Here is a 17,372-nt window from a genome sequence, read left to right on the forward strand (position 1 = left end):
TGCTAGTTATGAATTAAAATATTCTATACTATATAATTGTGCGTTAAAAAATATTAAAAAAATATTTGAACATTTCATCGATTTTTAGCAAAAAAACGTGTGCTATAGTATACGATTTTTTGCATATTTTTCTGAGTATTCAAAAATTAGTTACACAATTTTTAGATGAACTTTTCTTTGCTAATTATGAATTAAAATATTCTATACTATATAATTGTGCGATAAAAAATATTAAAATTATATTTCTTCTAAAAACTGAAGTGTGGCCAGTAGTAATAACTCCACCATATTAACGTAGGAAAACCACATGTTTTCTCCACTCCTTAAACCACAGCTTCCAACGTAAGAAAACATGGGAACTGTGAGTCTAATTTTCAAGACTCTCTCGATCATCGCTGAATTTGCTCGGATCATGTGTATGTCTACGAGAGTGTCGTTTCGTAGGCACTAACACACTCCCATCTAACAATTTTCCGTTATTACACTCACCTTCATATTCATCTTCGTCGTCTTCGTCTTCATTCTTGAAAACGGGATGTATATAAGCGTACTCTAGGTAGCTTTTCACGTTCAAGTTCGGCTCTCTCGAACGTTCTAGAGTATCTTTCATCATCGCCTCCTGAAAAAATAAAATCGCAAAAATTTTAATTAAAAAAAAATATATCAAAATTGTCGAAATTAGAAGATTTTTTAGCATTTTTTTCAAGAACCTGTAGAGGGTATCTGATAAAAGCAGGCTCGTAACGGCCTTTACAGAATCTGTGGAACCAAATGGTCAAAACCGGAAGCGCAATGAGAATCGGAGTCGACTGAGCATTCCCTTTTGTGCTCATTAATCCCATCAATACAAGCTGCGAGAAAACAAGTGCCGATATTATACGCCCGTGTACCCCTGGCCAAAACGCTGCCGCACTTTCGTATTCTTGATTATAAACATTTATAATCTGCATAATAAAAAAATAAAAATAAAAATTGCACCAATCAGTGGCGGAGGCAGCATAGGGCCGACCTATGGGGGGGCATGGCCCCCCACTGGTTCTAAAAGGGATTTGGTATTTTATATAAAGATTTGTGATTTTTTACCTGATGACGAAAAACAACATATGCCAAGGCGAAGAAAACCAATATAAAAGGAAGGAAAATGGGTGTGACGACAGCGTAGACGAGGCCTAGAAGAAAATATAATTGTATTTGAGGCTCGCCCGTGTTGAAACCGATACTTCCCGGATCCATTGCCTCGTCTCTATCCTTTTCGGTCTTTACCAGAAAAAAATTCTTTAGGTGGAAGAAAATTAACGGTTTTAGTCGTAAAATCTCCCCTGCAACACCGGCCCATCCGTCCACCATTACGTATGTAATGAAAAAAGTTGCTTTCATCGGAATCGCAACACCGATTGTCCTCGGGATTCTGCCAAAGAATAAATAAATTTACAAAGTGAAACATTATTGGATGGATCGCGCACTTTAAAAAAAATCATTTTTTTCGGAAGTGGAAAACTATTTCCAATTCTGTTCCAAAAAAAATTGAAAAAGAAATCGGAAATCAGGATTTTGAAAATGGGAATGGAAAAAAAAAGTTCTAAAATGGGAAATTTTTGGATAGGCGGAATTCGGAAATTTCAATTTTGTGTCGACTATACTACAAAATGCATAATAATATTAGTAGTATAAGTGTCATTTTCGGGAAAAAAGTCGGAGTTTTCAGAATAAAATCGGAACTTTCACAATTCGAAATAAAAAATATTGTTCCAAAAAAAAAAATTCGGATCGGAATTGGCGGAACTCGAAGTTTCGGTTCCGATTGCCACCCCTATATTAAAGGTTGTAACTTACTCATTTGCAGATTGATGAAGAAAGCTATCGAGTTGTTGAAAAGCGGTCCCCGCTATTACACTGACGAGGAAAACATTGAAAAAGTTGAACACATAATATCTCAAAGCAGCCCTTCTCTCGAGAGTCGATTTCGACAAAAACCCCTCGAATCTCGCCATCATCATCAAAATCGTCGGCAGCACTATAAGAAAGATCTTCAAAGCAATCCCGGGTAAGAAACCTTGGATCACAGACTTGATAAATGGTCTGCATGATTTATAATGATAGAATAAGGTTTGCATTTCAAAACATAATAATAAATAGGAAAAAAATAACAGTTTTCGTCCTTCAAGTTTGCATAGATTTCACATTTGGTCCATCATGTTTCAATAATTTAACACTTATAGTCTTTTCCGTAAATTTACCGTTAGTCCATCAGTTCAGGTAGTGATGGACACATGCGTACTAACGGGGAATTGACAAAAGGGATAAAAAATCTTGAATTTTTAAAACATAAGGACTAAATCTGTTTTTTTTTTTGTGAAAAATGAGGACCAAATGTGGAATTAAGATAAACTTAAGGGACGGAAATTGTAATTTTTCCATGATAAATATTATTATCCATATACATATCTATTATGATGATGAATATAAGGTTATACACTCACACTTCGATTATTGGCTTCAGAAACGGGGCCCATTTTTCGATACCCTCGATATTCGCCAGAGACTGCACTATAGTTACGGGTATCATGAAGAAGAACGTGAGGAAGAAGAAGGCGACCGAAGTTACGAGCCTTCTAACGGCAAGCGAGAAGTAGGGGATCGCGAGGTTGTCCCAGTAGATATCACGGGGCTCCGGGGCCCACTCGGTCAACCACAGAGTCGGGTTTCTAGCTTGCTGCGTCTGCGCGCATACAGCCGCAGCCCACCTAGTTTTGAACGAAACGAATCCAGCTGGCATTATACACTTTGGATCGGTTTTCACCCTTTCTCTCTCTTCCGATATCTGCATTTTAGTACAATGCTTAGATTATATATACATAAAATTATCGGAAAAGAAAATTTTCGAGTTTTTTTTTTGTTTTACTTGTTTTGATAATGTCTCGATTTTGGCCGTTTGATGATCGATTGCGTCAACTTTTTCGCCCCAAAGGCCGAGAAAACCGGTCTGCGGGTTTGAAGAGAAGAAAAACGGTAGGTCACGAATTAGGCGAGTGTTGTACTAAACGGATGAATAACGGTACCTTTTTCACGGGCCGTTGTGATTGATTTCTTGAATATTTTAATTGGTAATAGTCGAGCCAGTTCTGCTGGCTTTTCCTCTCATTTATTAGCTTTGCAAGTTTGTTGGCATTGGTTACAACCTACGAAGAGAATCAAGAAACGGGACATGAATTTCGAACCTATTTTTCTTCGAAATAATGTAATGTAATGAACTTCGAAACCTGATGAGTGAGATAATGATCTGGATGGTTGACCAAGAAAAAGTGCTCCACAGCCTCACTCACTGATTCATGTTGATCTGGTGGCACATTTCTAACAAGAACCTGTAAGAGAGAGAGAGAGAGAGAGAGAGAGAGAGAGAGAGAGAGAGAGAGAGAGAGAGAGAGAGAGAGAGAGAGAGAGAGAGAGAGAGAGAGAGAGAGAGAGAGAGAGAGAGAGAGAACCAGAGAGAGAGAGAACAAGAGAGAGAACCAGAGAGAGAGAACCAGAGAGAGAGAACAAGAGAGAGAACCAGAGAGAGAGAGAACCAGAGAGAGAGACTTAGATATATCATTCTATAAACGAAAAATTTGAGCAAGAAATTGAATCTTACAGTGAACTGATCGGGGCGGCGGCCTTCGGAAGCAAGAAAGTGCAAGCGCATAGTTGCAACGGTTGCATACTCTTTTCTCAAAGTATAGCAAGTCCAGAAAGTAAAGGCGTACGCCATCACTATATGAGTCCAAAACCTGTTAAATTCGGCTCGAAGAAAAATCAAGAAATGCCTCGACTAATAACAAAACAAAACTCGAAAAAAGAAGTAGGAGACTCGGGAAATTTATAAAGATCGACTGATTAATTTACCTCGGCGATCCAAACGGAACGTTCGAAATAGAAAGCTTGTCTATGTCACTATACTGCAAGTTATGATCGGCTGCTCGAGATTTCGCTAAGGTGTTGTTCGTCCAGTTAACCGGAACTAGTACGGCCCACGAAAGCAATGCCACGGGAACGAAAATCTTGAGTCTGCGTAAATCGAACCTTAAAAAACGAGCATTTTCAATTATAAAATTCAATAATCAGCCAATTACCCGAGCAAGTAAATTCGCAAATAAACGGCCGAATCGAGTCCGGCATGATCGATAAGCTCCGGTTCGGGCATTCTGAGTGCATCCGGCACCCAATTCAAAAACCGAACATACGATCTCCAATCCAAATTTACGAATTTGCCCACGACCGAGCCCGAATTCACGGGACTGCTTCTCAAACCCTTGAGGTACCATTTCGGGAAATACACCCTGTCGTTTATCGGCTGAAGCCGTAAAAAAGCGAATGCAATAAGGAAAGCCACTGCAAACAGAATGTTTAATCCTGCTGCAACTCCTATATCCCCAAATGTAGCCATTTCGATATCGGATAATAACCGAAATTCCCTGCCGAAAATCGGGGTTTTTTACAACATGTCTTAGAAAATTCTGTACATTACACAATTAAATATGAACTTCAATCACAAAATAATTTTCTTAACAAAATCATAAACTTCAATTAAAAAAATAATAAGAAAATACACACCCTCAAATAAAATAAATATTAATCAAATCAAAAAGGCGAAGAACACTTGCACAAACCCTTTCACACAGTTGAAAAATTGAAATTAAACCCACAAAGCAACTCGCATATATATACATACACACATGCGTGTATCTATATAAATGGAGATGCAGTTCTGAGTGAGATTTTGGGCTCTTTTGTAACGTTTATTGGCTTTAATTCGGTGATTATGATCCTTAGGGGGTGTTTGGGAAGCAAATGGGGAGTGTAAATAATTAATTTTAATTTGCAATTAATTTAAAAATAATATACTGCCATTACAGGAGGATCTCTCTGGACTCTGTTGGTTGTCTACAATTGCCACGTGAGTGATTGCATCCGAATGGGATTTAACGGCTACTATTTTCGACAGCGGGGATTTCTTCAAGTTACACCTCACGCGCTCGACTAGTGCGTGGGTTTAATAATTTCAAATACTACCATTTTTATTAGGGATTTTACCTAATTTAGATCAAATAGTGGGAATGTGATTTTTTTTTATTTTTTAAATGGTAATTTTGGATTTTTTTTTATGTAGAAATTCGTAAGATCTGACAGGAATTATATTATAAAAAATCCATCAATTGAATACTTTAGTGAGGAAAAACATAATTTAAAGAAGATATTGTTTTATAAGTAATTCGGTGTGTGTTTTTTTTTTCGCACTTACGCTCGAAATTAGGACGGAGGTAGAGAAAAAGAAAAAAATAATTTATTATTTTGCACCCTGGAAATTAAAAAAAATGAAATTGGCCTCATTATGTTTAAATATTCAATTCGTGGTGCATTGTAAATGATTTATTGTGTTTCGAGGGTGCAAAATGCCGTTAATTATTTTTAAAGGTGCAAAGTGCCAAACTACTACATTTTAAGGGTGCAAAGTGGGATTAAGCATAAAATGCACCTACCAAAAATGATATGACACGTAATTTGACATATTTGTTTTTTCATTTGTGCTTTTATTTATCTCTATTATATTCCGAATAATTATTGTTTTTTATCTTCTTGTTTTTTCCTAATCATTGAATTAATTTGGGGGTCTCTTATATGATCAAAGTTTATTCCATGTTACACTCGTTAGAATTTCACCGGATTATATAAAATTTAAAAAAAAAAAATCTGTATTTTTTGAGAAATGTTATTACAACTACACAAAAAATAATAATACAATAAAACATGGGACAAACAAAACAAATATACTAAATAATAATTAGCTTAATTAATTATCTGCCTGACATTAAGTGAACTAAACCCTGGTTTTCATAAAAGGAGCCAATATCCCAATCTTCAGTTGAAGATGATAATGTCATTAGTGCCACTACTATCGATCTCATACTCGGCCTCAGTTGCGGATTTTCGTGCGTGCAAGCTTTCGCAAGATGCGCTACCTACATTCGATAATCGAACATTTTAATTTTCTTACAATAATCGAACAATATCTATAAAATTTATTGTTATTCTTTTTACATCTTACGAATTTTATGTTACAGATTTCAGATAATCAATTCAATGTAGTGGTGGGAATTGGAACAGAAACTCCGAATTCCGCCAATTCCGATTTATTTATTTTTTTCAATTTTGGAACAATATTTTTCATTCCAAATCCAAAAAGTTCCAATTCCGACGGAATTGGAATACATATTAGATTCCGATTTCTGATCCGGTTTTAATTTTCAAAAATATTTCCGAAAATTTCGATTATTTTCAGAAAGTGCTAATCCAGATTCGATCGGTCCGGTTAGTAACCCTAATTCAATGTAATAAATACCTTAGAGACTGAATCGAAAGGGTAATCTTCACCAAGCCTCGGATCAACTAGCTTTCGTAGACCTTCCGTCTGATCAGGCTGCTTAAAAGCTTCCTCAAACTATTAATTAAATCATCAAAAGTTGTATAAACCAAGCTTTTAATTAATCAAATAATTAGGACAGTCATATTAAGCGCAATAATTAATACCAGAGCAACAAGGCCTTTCGATTCTGCGATGACTTCGTTCGTCTTTACAATTGCATCTTTTGCCGATATCAGTTCGAAAAGAACAACACCAAAAGCATACACATCGACCTTTAGCGAAACTTCTCCATACTGTGCATACCTGTCATATATCCGGGGTCGTTTTCGTAATTTAGACATACATCAGAGATTCTATTCGTAATTTTAGAAGCCTGAAAAACTTACTCGGGAGGCATGTATCCGAAAGTTCCAACGAGACGCGTTTGTAGAGAACCACTCCCCACTTCAGTCAGTTTGGTCAGACCAAAATCAGCAACCTTAATAACATAATTATGTACATATTTAGCAACCAAAATCATTTTTTATTATTATTTTTTTTAAGTTTATAGCAATGATTTTAACAACCTTTGCACGGAAATTCTTGTCGATCAGAATATTTGCAGACTTGATATCGCGATGTATATATACAGGTACGGTATGCTCGTGTATGTATTCGAGTCCTCTAGCCGAGTCGAGGGCGATTTGGACCCTTGTCGACCATGGTAATGGTTCCATTACTAAAAAAAAAATAAAAAAAAAACCATTATATTATAATTCAGCTGAAAGAAAGAAAGAAATTCATTTGTTTTTGAAGTTTTTCGAGTATTGACTTTTTTTACCTTTACCACGCAAGTGTTGACTAAGGTTACCGTTGTCTATGTACTCGTAAACTAGAAACAAGGATCCTTCGACACAGTATCCTATTAAACGCACCTAACAAAAAAAAAGTTCAATATATACAAATATCTGTTAAAAATTAGGATGTTTAAAACCTAATCGAAAAAATCCTGTAATTTGGATTTATAATATTTTTTTTTTTAAATTTATTACCAAGTTCACATGATGAACATGTGTTAGAACTTTCAGTTCAGCCAAAAACTCCTTTGATGCTTGCATGTCCATCTTTTTCACAGCAGCTTTCTGCATTTAAAGCGAAAAAAATTGAGTAAAAGACGACTTATCGTTAAATTAATAATATTTATTTATTCATCGGATAATTTGAGCACAAACCTCGCCTCGTAGCTCTCCATAAAAAACAGCTCCAAAACCACCTTGTCCGATTTTATTGGAAAGGCTAAAATTGTCCGTAACTGCAGCTAATTCTTCATACGTGAACTCTACCGATTTATCCACAGTAATACCCTTGAGCTTCGGAGAGGGACTAGCAACAAGCGGACCCGATTCCGAAGTTTTTTCCATTAGACCTATATTCATGAAAAAACTATGTTTAATATATACTTATAATTACCGATCTTTTTTAGTGATATAAATTGTTACGAAATTCAAATTGAAAATATTAAGAATTACCATGTGCATTCTCAATGCTTTGGTCATTGTGGAGAAAAGTTCCTCCCGTTTCTTTTTTCCTTCTGCAGAAGACGAAATAGACGCACAATGCCAACAAAATTGCCACAAAAACGGCTGCAATCGATATTCCAGCTATGGCTCCACCAGAGATTCCTATTTTTTTTTAAATAAAAATAAATAAATAAATAAATACTTTAATTTGATGGTGACATTAAAACATTCTTGAACACGGCGAAGAAAAAGTCGAACCGCTTGAACTGCATAAAGAAAGAAAAAAAAAGCACGGTGTTAGATACAAATGCGGAAAAAAAAAATCGAAAACCGAGTTGATCATAAGATTTCAAGAAACTAGTTATTACCTCGATTTCAATGGGGGGTAAGTTCCATTTTGATCTGAAAAAAAAAAAAAAAAAAATAAATAAAACGTTTATCTCTAATATCGACACACGTATTTCTACGACAGAGACAAAAATTACCAAATATAAATAGAAACCCTAATCCAAAACACAAATTCCTGATATATTGCACTCAATTCAACTTCTTCAAAAAAACTAACACTTCTCTTGCAAGATTTTGTTATTACAAACTTTTACCTCGTACCGGAACAAAAACCAAACCACTCCCACCGCTAAAATCGACACCGGGATTAAAATCCTGCAATAGCCTCTCAGAAAGTCCGAATTCATTTCCGATACTCGATAAACTCTCGCCGATACGAAGAGGATAAGTTAAAAACAACCCATAATCATCCGACACCCTACGATTCCCACACGAACAATTTACGATCACATTCAAAGTCGAGCCCACGGGTACGTTTTCAGGTCGGTAAGTATTAAACCTCGTCAATAAATCGACCGTTGTGAGATTCGAATAATACAGTTCCGCTATAGTTTTGTAAACATTACCAGGTTTGACCTGATAATCAAACCGACGGCCCATGAATTGATTGTTTACGCAGCCGCACGAGAAGGGGATTTTTACTCTGCTGCCGAATTGAATTAGGTCTTGATTCGTGATTTGGGGGTTTTGGGCGACGACGGCGTTGACTGTGGTTGAGAAGACTTTGGATATGAAGGTGAGATTCGATCCTGACCATACGTAGTATGAAGCTAATGAATCGCAACCGTCGGTGCATTGGGATTTGATTTCGGCGCAGAAAACGTTGAGCGTGAGGAAGATCAGGAGTATGGAAAAGATTCTTCTTTTTCCTTGCGCCGCCATTTTTTTTTTTTTGCAGGATTGTTTGACAGAAATGGAGATTTAGGTTTGTGTAGTTGATTGATCTGGTTCGAACTTCAACTTTTTGGGGTTTTTGAATTTTTTTTTTTTTTTATGTTCTGGAGGTTGAAGAAGGGTGACGGCAGTTGACGGCGTCAAATTTTCCCGCCAAAGGGAATGGGTAATTTGTTTTGTTAAACACGCTACGCGTTGACTTTACTTAATTCTTAGCAACTCCGTGAGTAGGAACATGTGGCATTAGGTGATTGGTGGATTTTCTTAATGTTTTTTCTTATGTGATGAGACAAGAATTAAAGACAAATTAACAAGCCGCCGTCCCTCGTTTGACTAACGTTAAACTGAAATGTTAAATGTCGTTTTAAATTTAGTAATGTAGTTTTGACTTCGAACGTGATTTTGAAATTTTGCTAGCTCGATTTTGGCAAAATTCAAACAACGGAAACTGTAGTCATTTATCTTAGCTTTCTAATCCAACTTGAATCAGTTAAATTGGATATCGGATGACAAAATTATGCATGAATGAATTACATTTTGAATTCTAGATAACTGATTAATTAAAACATCAAGGTTGTGGGCAATGTTCAATGATTCATGCATATTTTCGTCACCCGATATCCAATTTTGGTGATTCGAGTTGTATTAGAAAACTAGCTTAAAAAAACTACAACTTCCGTGTTCTGAGTTTTGTCAATTTCAGACTCGAATACGGTAAAAATCACGTCTGAAGTCAAAGAGAACTAAAACTGAAACGACGTCTATCACATCCATCCGTAAAATCATACGAGAGCATACCCAAAACTCCTAACACTTTTCAAATGGCATAAAATTTTAAACGTTATATATAATTAATAAATTACATATAAACAATGTAATTAATGACGTCACGCACCTTTAGCAGGCAAGAAAATAATCCCTGATCCAGCACTAAAGTTGGCACCCTGATTAAACTCTAGAATCAACTCAGCTGACAAACCAACCCCCACACTCAAAGACTGCAAGCTCTCCCCAACCCGAACAGGGTACGTCTCGAACAGCCCGTAATCTCGCGACACGTGCCGGTCGCCGCACGAGCAATTCACTGTCACGTTAATCGGTACGAAATCCGGCACCCGGGTCGGGTCGTAAACATTGACCCGCTGGATCCAGTAATCCGTCGTGAGGTTAGCAAAGGCGAACCTAGCGACATTAGAATACGTATCCCCTCCCTGAGTCACGTACTGAAACGTGTGCCCCAAGAAATCGCCGTTCACGCACTCGCACGAAAACGGGGCGTGGATTCGGGTCCCCGATTGAATATTATCCGGGCTGGAAACGTGCGGGTTGTACCGGAGAATCTCGGGAATATCCCGGCCGAATATCTGGCTGATGTAGGTCAGATTCGATCCTTCCGAAACGTAGTACGATGCTAAGGCGAGATCGCAGCCGTTTCGACACTTTGCTTCGACTTTAAATCGTGTGAAGAACAGTGCATAAAAGAAAATTGTTAGTGAAATAATGATTTTCATTTTTTTGGAGAGATTAATGAATAGGAAGAATTTTATTTATTTTTGTAGTTGTTAATGATGTAAGAGATTCCATATTAGGAGGGGGGGAAATGCCATATTGTCTTCCTTTTTAATAATTAGCCGTCTTAAATCATTTATTTAATTACATGTTTTTTGGACATTATCAATGAAAGCAGACAGATTATATAATATGTTTACAAGCATTCTACTCTAATTATTAATTAATTAATCAATCAATTAATTAATTAATTAAATAAAAGAAACACACACATTGTACTCTACACCACTATATGCAAATATTCAATTCAAGAACCTCAAACAGTTGGAGAATTCTCAGACAGGCTGATATTTTTTTAACAATTATTTGTCGGAGTGTTTTCGTTAACATTTGACACTCCTGGAGCTTAGCATTTGGCATCCGAATCAAGAAACAACGATAAACAAACAAACGATATAATATATAAACAACAGCATTAAAAATATATATATATATAGCCACATAAACTTGTTAATTACAGGTGATGACTGTGTGTATAGACATTGTCTTCTAATTCTTCGTTTCTTCTTACAGAGACCTGTCTTATGGCTGCGAAAACTGGAATTTCTGAGCACAATAAATATATAAAACGAGAGCGGAGTTATTTTATGACAACAATTTTACCTCAAATGTAAGTTCTGACTTCATCAGAAGCTTGGATTTGGCCCTCACTAAAATATGAATGAGCATTTTCTTCGATATTCTCCACCCTAAAACGTTACATAAGTCATACGCAATAAATTTTTATAAAATCGATATAGTCAATTTTCATGATCGTCAAAAATCGGGAATCTTACTTGTAAATGTAGTTGACCATTATTCCAGCACTTTGCTTTAGGCCTTTCTCGGATCGATCAGCCATCCAATTAATTCGTCCAACCATCTGTAGCACAATTTATGTACTGTAATTAATTAACATAAAATTTATCCCAATTGAAACGTAATTATTGAGATTATTGTTTCAAAACAAACCGCTCCGTTTTGTAAGTGGAAGTTTCCGACAGAATCGAGAGCCTTTCCTCTCTTCTTCTCTTCAAGAAGGTATCTGTACTCAGATTTGTATTTAATTATCCATTTTATTTGATTTTTTTTTTAAATTGATAATATTTTCGGTTACGAAAGATACCTCGCGCAAAGCCTCATTAAAGGTATTTTCAAAACAAGTGATAGCTCGTCCGATTTAGTCCAATCGTGACTGCTTGAGGATAACAAGTTGAACATTACTTCCATTCCGTTTTTCCCAGTGGTGTATTCTCTGATAGATATATAAAATAAAATAAAAAAATTAAAAATTAAAAAAACCAGAAAATGGTTTCATCTGACAAAACGTTGCACAGTCAGTAGAGATGAAAATAAGAAAGGTAGTAGATATTTGTTGATTTTTGGAAAGGGCAAATTACGGCCACCCTTGGAGTATGGTCAATTTACGAAAAACCCCCTCATATTTGGATAATTACAACCACCACTTAACTATGTATTGTATTGCACATTCACCCTTACGGTGTCAAATTTACCTACTGAATGAGGGATTTTTTTGTAAGACAATACATAGTTGAGGGGGTGGTTGTAATTATCCAAACATGAGGGCTTTTTCGTAATTTGAGCTTACCTCAGGGGGTGGCCGTAATTTGCCCATGAAATAATAACAATAAAAATAAGCTTACTTGGCTGCACTCAAGAGTGCCGTTTCTTCTTCTGGTTTCAGCAAGTTTTCTCTGAAAGTGGAATCACATCTCTCGATCGAAGCCAACTTTGCCAATAGCCATTGCATGTAACCTGGTATAGGACTAAGTGTTGCAAATGTCTGCACGGGATAATTTTTTTGCAAATTAATAATATAAATAATAGTGTAAATTACAACCACACCCCTGAGGTAAGATCTATTTACGAAAAAACCCATCATTTTTTCATAATTACATCCACCTCCCTGCAATGTGTAGATTTCTTACATTAACACTCTTTTGTAGGGGTGGATGTAAGAAATTTACAAACTGCAGGGGTCTGGATGTAATTTCTAAAAAATAAGGGGTTTTTCTGTAATTAAGCTTTACCTCAGGGAGGTGGTTGTAATTTACCCTAAATAATATTATTCAAAAAATCCCGAAATTGTACAAACTTACAGAGATTTTCGGCATGTCTCTCCTCACCACATCAATCACACGTTTAATAAGAAATTTTCCCAGGTTGATTCCGGATAAACCAGGCTGCAGATCAGACATCCAGTTTTAGGACAACACAAAAAACGTAAAATATTCAAGAAACGAGAATACTAAATATTTACCACGTTCCCGTAATTACCTGAGTGGAAGATATAGAATAGAAGAGTGCACATGTTGCCTCCGATTCAGGCATCGGAGGTTCGTCCCAAAGAACTTCCTGTAATAATAAATACATAAATAAATAAAAAATGTCGAGAATCAACGACAGCTGGACGGACCAATCATCTTCTAGTATCTGGTTAGAAAAATAGTTTCGTTCACCTGTATTGTTTGAGCGACGTTCTTCATGAGTGCCACTTCAATAAAAATCAGCGGCTCGCCTGGAATAGCAGGATGTAAGTATCCAAAACAACGTCGTCCGATACCCAGCCTTCGTTTCAAATCTAAAAGATTGCTGATTGGATGCACCGCCTGCAAAAAAATAAGCGACGGGAATTTATAATTTTTTTTTTTAATTTCGCATTGTGCAATACAAAACGACAAGCAACAAACTTACCTCGTACGCAACAATCTTTTCGAGCAAAGAAGCTGGATCGTCCCATGTTATATTGTGAAGCTGGAGATTTGCAGGACTTAGCCATGTAATAAGCTTCTCTTTCAAGTACGAGTCCAATGCTCTTACCGATGCAATATTTTCATCCCTGACGAAAGAAGAAAAAAAAAAAAAAAGAGGGTATACAATTAGGCCTTGTTTGGTTCCTAAGATAAGATTAAATAATCTAACACTCGATTTAAAAAAAAAAATCTCCAAATTAAATCAGCCATGATTAGAGCCATTTTTCCATAATTACGGGCCGACTCGATTGGATTAATCAAACATCGAATAAGGTCCAATTATTTAATTAATTATAGTTAATCTTACCAACCAAACGAGGCCTTAGAGTACAAAGAAAGAGCGAAAAAAATGTGAACCGATAAAACGAAATATAATAATTTAGTGAATAACCTTACGCGAGAAAAGATAGTATATTCGCTCTCATAATCGACAAGAATCTCAATCCTCCAGGGTGAGTATTCAAACGTTCAAAAAGAACTTCGTACATTGGCTTGAGTGAATGCCTCAAATTCCGCTCGATCCTATAAAAAGACGAAAACGACCCTTCCCCTTCATGCGTATTTTCCACAGACTCATCACCTAATAGCAATTTATTAATCCAATTCCATTTTCCAAAATAATTATAAATAATCATTAATTTACCGTTTGGAAGATCGAGCCCGAGATACTGTTTCATCAACTCACGAACTTGCATCCGGTTGAGATCGTATTGTGTAGCAAGTGTCAGAAGTAATACCCGACGGTTTTCATTGGAAAGACCAAAATACCCCTACATTTTTAGTGTGCGGTAAGTACTAAAGATACTTCAAAATAAATTAATTGTGTGTGCAGAAATTTTGAAAAAAACTTGCCTCGGAGAAATCGTCTAGTGCAGCATCTAGAATCTCTATTTTGTTCATCGAAATAGCATTGTGCATTGACTCTTTTACCCTTACAAAGTCTCTGAAGAAAACCATTTACATAGGTTGAAATATCCGACCACATCCAGATATCTCAGTAACCAAACAACGGCTAAATCCTACAAAAAGTCGATTCGTCCATACTCGAAGAATTTTCATTTTTAGCACAAAATTCATTTCTTATTACACTTAATCCTATTTGCTTTCGGAAAATCGACTTCAAAATAGTCATAATTTAGCCTTTTCACATAAAAATACAGAATATTTGAATCCTGATCGCCACTGATTCAACAATTTTCCAGAGAGCCTATTGCATACGGCACCCCTGTATTTTTTATAATTCCTAAAAATCCCCCTTAACTTATTTTTATCGGCAAAACCCCCCCTTATAATGCATACTTCTTTTTGTAGCACAAAAACCCTCAAATTATTCACCTCACTAACAACTTAGCCTTTCAGAAACGAAATTAACTGCTGATCACTACTTAAATCAAGCGACGATTTAAACTCATTTCTCGCAATTAGTGAGATTTAATTAGAAACACAAATACTAATTAATAATTATATAAAAATAAAAAATAAAAAAAAACATACACGTGGAAACTGGTAGATGCATCTTGGGAAGAGGAAGAAGAAGCTTTGTTGTCGGCATCCAATGGCGGAAATTGCATTTGATTCATTTTGTTCTGAATCAGTAATTAAATCAAATTAAATGATAAAATTTTCGAAATTTAAATTGAAAATCAATCGGAGTTGCTTTAAATTCAGGTCAAAGGAATAAAACTCACGGCGGCGGTGGTGGTGGTGGGGGAAGGTGGGTGCATCCTGGTCCGCATCAGAATTGACAGCGCCTTCTTCTTGTTCATATTTATGGTCGTACGAGATTATTTTTTTTTAAATTAATTTATTTATTTTATTATATATTTATTACGATTGTGCTGAATAAATACTCGAGCACGAGGCGGCTTTCGAGTAAAGTCAATTCCACTATATGTGTACAGTGAGTTCGGTGCGGTTCCCAACAGTTACACAAATGGTTGATGTTTTTCAATACGATGTCGTTTAGTTTGACGGAAATGGCTCGGCCCGTTCATTTTTATGTAAGCCCACATAGTGAGAAGCCCAATGAAATTGGATTTTGAAAAGTCAAAGGTCCAAATATTGTTTTGGCCCCATCAGCCCTAAAATTTATCAATTTAAGTCCAAGAAATACTATGCGCCTAAATAAATAGAATTTGAGAATTTGAGATTGTGTTTGAAATATGTCATGTAATATATAATCTTAATAATAATTAAATATATATTTAAAATACAAGCTTGAAGTAATAGTTGTTTGTAAATATAATATGGGAAATTACAGCCACACCCCTAGGTAATGTTAAATTGAAAAAAATACTTTATGTTTTAATAATTAAAATTATCCCATCAACTATATATTCATATATTGTGCTACACGTCCACTCTTATTTATAGTGTTCATATTACCTACTGAATTAGGGGGTTTTCGTAACACGATACATAGTTGAGGGGATAATTAGCAATTATCCAAACAAGAAGGACTTTTTCGTAATTTGGCTATATAATACTATAAATTGACTTGCATCAGCACATCATTTAGTCGTTGAACAGAATCTAAAGATCAAGTCATGATTAATTGATTATAGTTAATTAATTAAAGAAAGCTCATTTTTATTTTTATGTGATATAATTAAAAAAAAATCCAATTAAGTCAAGTATAGTTGAAGGGTTGAAAATGCCAGCAAAAAAATATATATATTCAGATAATTAATTAGTGAAATAAGTTGATTTGATTGGACAGAAGCTAAGGCACAGATTATGGGACACAAGTGTACTACAGTCTACAATTATTGATTTATTGATTGCAAAATGATGGAACATTTCACCTGCTACCCAAGAAATAAAAAAATAATAATACTTATTATCCATATTATATTATGTATAATATGTGAAATATAATATTATTGGCTAAATTACAAATACACCCCTGATGTGTGCTAAAATAATTTTAAGGTCCCTGTAATATCGATAATTGCAATTACCCCCAGAAACATTGTTAGAAACCCTAACGAAATAATGCATTGGATAAGTTATTACGTTAGGGTTCTAGCGGCCTGTTAGTTTCAGACGGTGGTGAGACAACGTAGAGCTAAGGGGTGACATGGTTCTCCCAATATTTTTTTAAATCCGTGTGTTTTATATAAAATTTATAAAATTTCGTATTAACAGCCCTGCGCTAAACAAATACAGCGCATATCGGTCCCCAGGACATGAAAGGTTGTCCCCGGTAATTGTTTCAGGGGTGTGGCTGTAATTACCAATACTACAGGGAACTTAAAGTTATTTTAGTATACCTTAAGGGTTTAGGTGTAATTTAGCCTATATTATATATATTATATGTGAAATTAAAAAAAATCTTTATTTTATTTCTCAGAATTCTTGTCCTCCAACTTATATTAACTAGACTTAAACATCAGTTGACAACAATTGTAAGCAACAAAGATTTTACACGTAATGTCGATATTTCACCTATTTATACTCTTAACAATTAATTTCTCATAAAATACTTCTCTGTTGCTTAAAGCATATACTGATGTGATTGAATTTTTATTATTTTTCCTAACTATATGAAAATTATATCATACCCTTTATATCATTAATTATTACTATTTTTTAAATAAATATTAAATAATATTTATTTGGAAGTTTTATTGATGAAAGAATTTAACTGCCTTGTTCAGTGTAATAATCTCTCGATGCTGCCTTTATTCTCAAGTTACCTTTTTTTTTTTTCCTTCTTGTCCTCCATAACCCTAGAATTCGTCATACAAATTCTGGTTAACTATTAAAAATAGGATAAATTTCCGCCCCTAGATAAAATCAAATTACGAAAAAACTCATAATATTTGGATAACTACAAACCACTCCCCTCAACTATGAATTTTCTTATTCGTTCAGGGGCGGAATCGATCAGGATGAAAATGTAGGGGG

General features: G+C 35.3%; 3 protein-coding genes across 9 annotated transcripts; all 3 read right to left on the reverse strand.

Moving 5' to 3' along the window:
- Positions 1 to 214: 214 nt before the first annotated feature.
- Positions 215 to 4,954, reverse strand: LOC105962220 (hyperosmolality-gated Ca2+ permeable channel 1.2). 5 transcript variants are annotated; one of them, XM_088822129.1, is made up of 12 exons: positions 4,891 to 4,954; positions 4,110 to 4,451; positions 3,883 to 4,044; positions 3,632 to 3,767; positions 3,261 to 3,362; positions 3,060 to 3,179; positions 2,903 to 2,983; positions 2,481 to 2,821; positions 1,834 to 2,079; positions 1,084 to 1,408; positions 711 to 944; positions 215 to 619 (listed from the first exon to the last, which is right to left on the reverse strand). In XM_088822129.1, the coding sequence occupies exons 2-12, from the start codon at positions 4,421 to 4,423 to the stop codon at positions 368 to 370; spliced, it is 2,313 nt and encodes a 770-aa protein (XP_088678255.1). In that variant the 5' UTR covers positions 4,424 to 4,451; positions 4,891 to 4,954; the 3' UTR covers positions 215 to 367. The 5 variants fall into 5 exon arrangements, with proteins under 5 accessions (XP_088678255.1, XP_088678253.1, XP_088678254.1 ...); XM_088822127.1 differs by having other exon boundaries at positions 4,691 to 4,939; XM_088822128.1 differs by having other exon boundaries at positions 4,591 to 4,931.
- An 815-nt stretch (positions 4,955 to 5,769) lies between these two features.
- Positions 5,770 to 10,870, reverse strand: CERK1 (chitin elicitor receptor kinase 1). Of its 2 annotated transcripts, none has more exons than XM_088822133.1 (12): positions 10,037 to 10,870; positions 8,268 to 8,301; positions 8,158 to 8,165; positions 7,909 to 8,061; positions 7,612 to 7,805; positions 7,432 to 7,521; positions 7,221 to 7,314; positions 6,967 to 7,118; positions 6,787 to 6,878; positions 6,565 to 6,703; positions 6,377 to 6,475; positions 5,770 to 5,996 (listed from the first exon to the last, which is right to left on the reverse strand). In XM_088822133.1, the coding sequence occupies exons 1-12, from the start codon at positions 10,650 to 10,652 to the stop codon at positions 5,832 to 5,834; spliced, it is 1,836 nt and encodes a 611-aa protein (XP_088678259.1). In that variant the 5' UTR covers positions 10,653 to 10,870; the 3' UTR covers positions 5,770 to 5,831. The 2 variants fall into 2 exon arrangements, with proteins under 2 accessions (XP_088678259.1, XP_088678258.1); XM_088822132.1 differs by lacking the exon at positions 10,037 to 10,870 and adding an exon at positions 8,502 to 9,327 and having other exon boundaries at positions 5,771 to 5,996.
- A 104-nt stretch (positions 10,871 to 10,974) lies between these two features.
- Positions 10,975 to 15,296, reverse strand: LOC105962218 (malonyl-CoA decarboxylase family protein). 2 transcript variants are annotated; one of them, XM_088822131.1, is made up of 15 exons: positions 15,152 to 15,296; positions 14,958 to 15,049; positions 14,316 to 14,406; positions 14,107 to 14,233; positions 13,860 to 14,043; positions 13,405 to 13,549; positions 13,170 to 13,319; positions 12,988 to 13,065; positions 12,810 to 12,893; positions 12,354 to 12,493; positions 11,816 to 11,944; positions 11,662 to 11,734; positions 11,487 to 11,572; positions 11,314 to 11,399; positions 10,975 to 11,238 (listed from the first exon to the last, which is right to left on the reverse strand). In XM_088822131.1, exons 1-14 carry the CDS (start codon positions 15,227 to 15,229, stop codon positions 11,315 to 11,317), a joined length of 1,542 nt encoding a protein of 513 aa, XP_088678257.1. In that variant the 5' UTR covers positions 15,230 to 15,296; the 3' UTR covers positions 10,975 to 11,238; position 11,314. The 2 variants fall into 2 exon arrangements, with proteins under 2 accessions (XP_088678257.1, XP_088678256.1); XM_088822130.1 differs by having other exon boundaries at positions 13,860 to 14,233; positions 15,152 to 15,280.
- Between the last annotated feature and the right edge of the window lie 2,076 nt (positions 15,297 to 17,372).

This window comes from Erythranthe guttata, chromosome 8, assembly GCF_056151865.1.
Source record: "Erythranthe guttata isolate IM_541 chromosome 8, IM_541, whole genome shotgun sequence".
Lineage (NCBI taxonomy): Eukaryota > Viridiplantae > Streptophyta > Magnoliopsida > Lamiales > Phrymaceae > Erythranthe > Erythranthe guttata.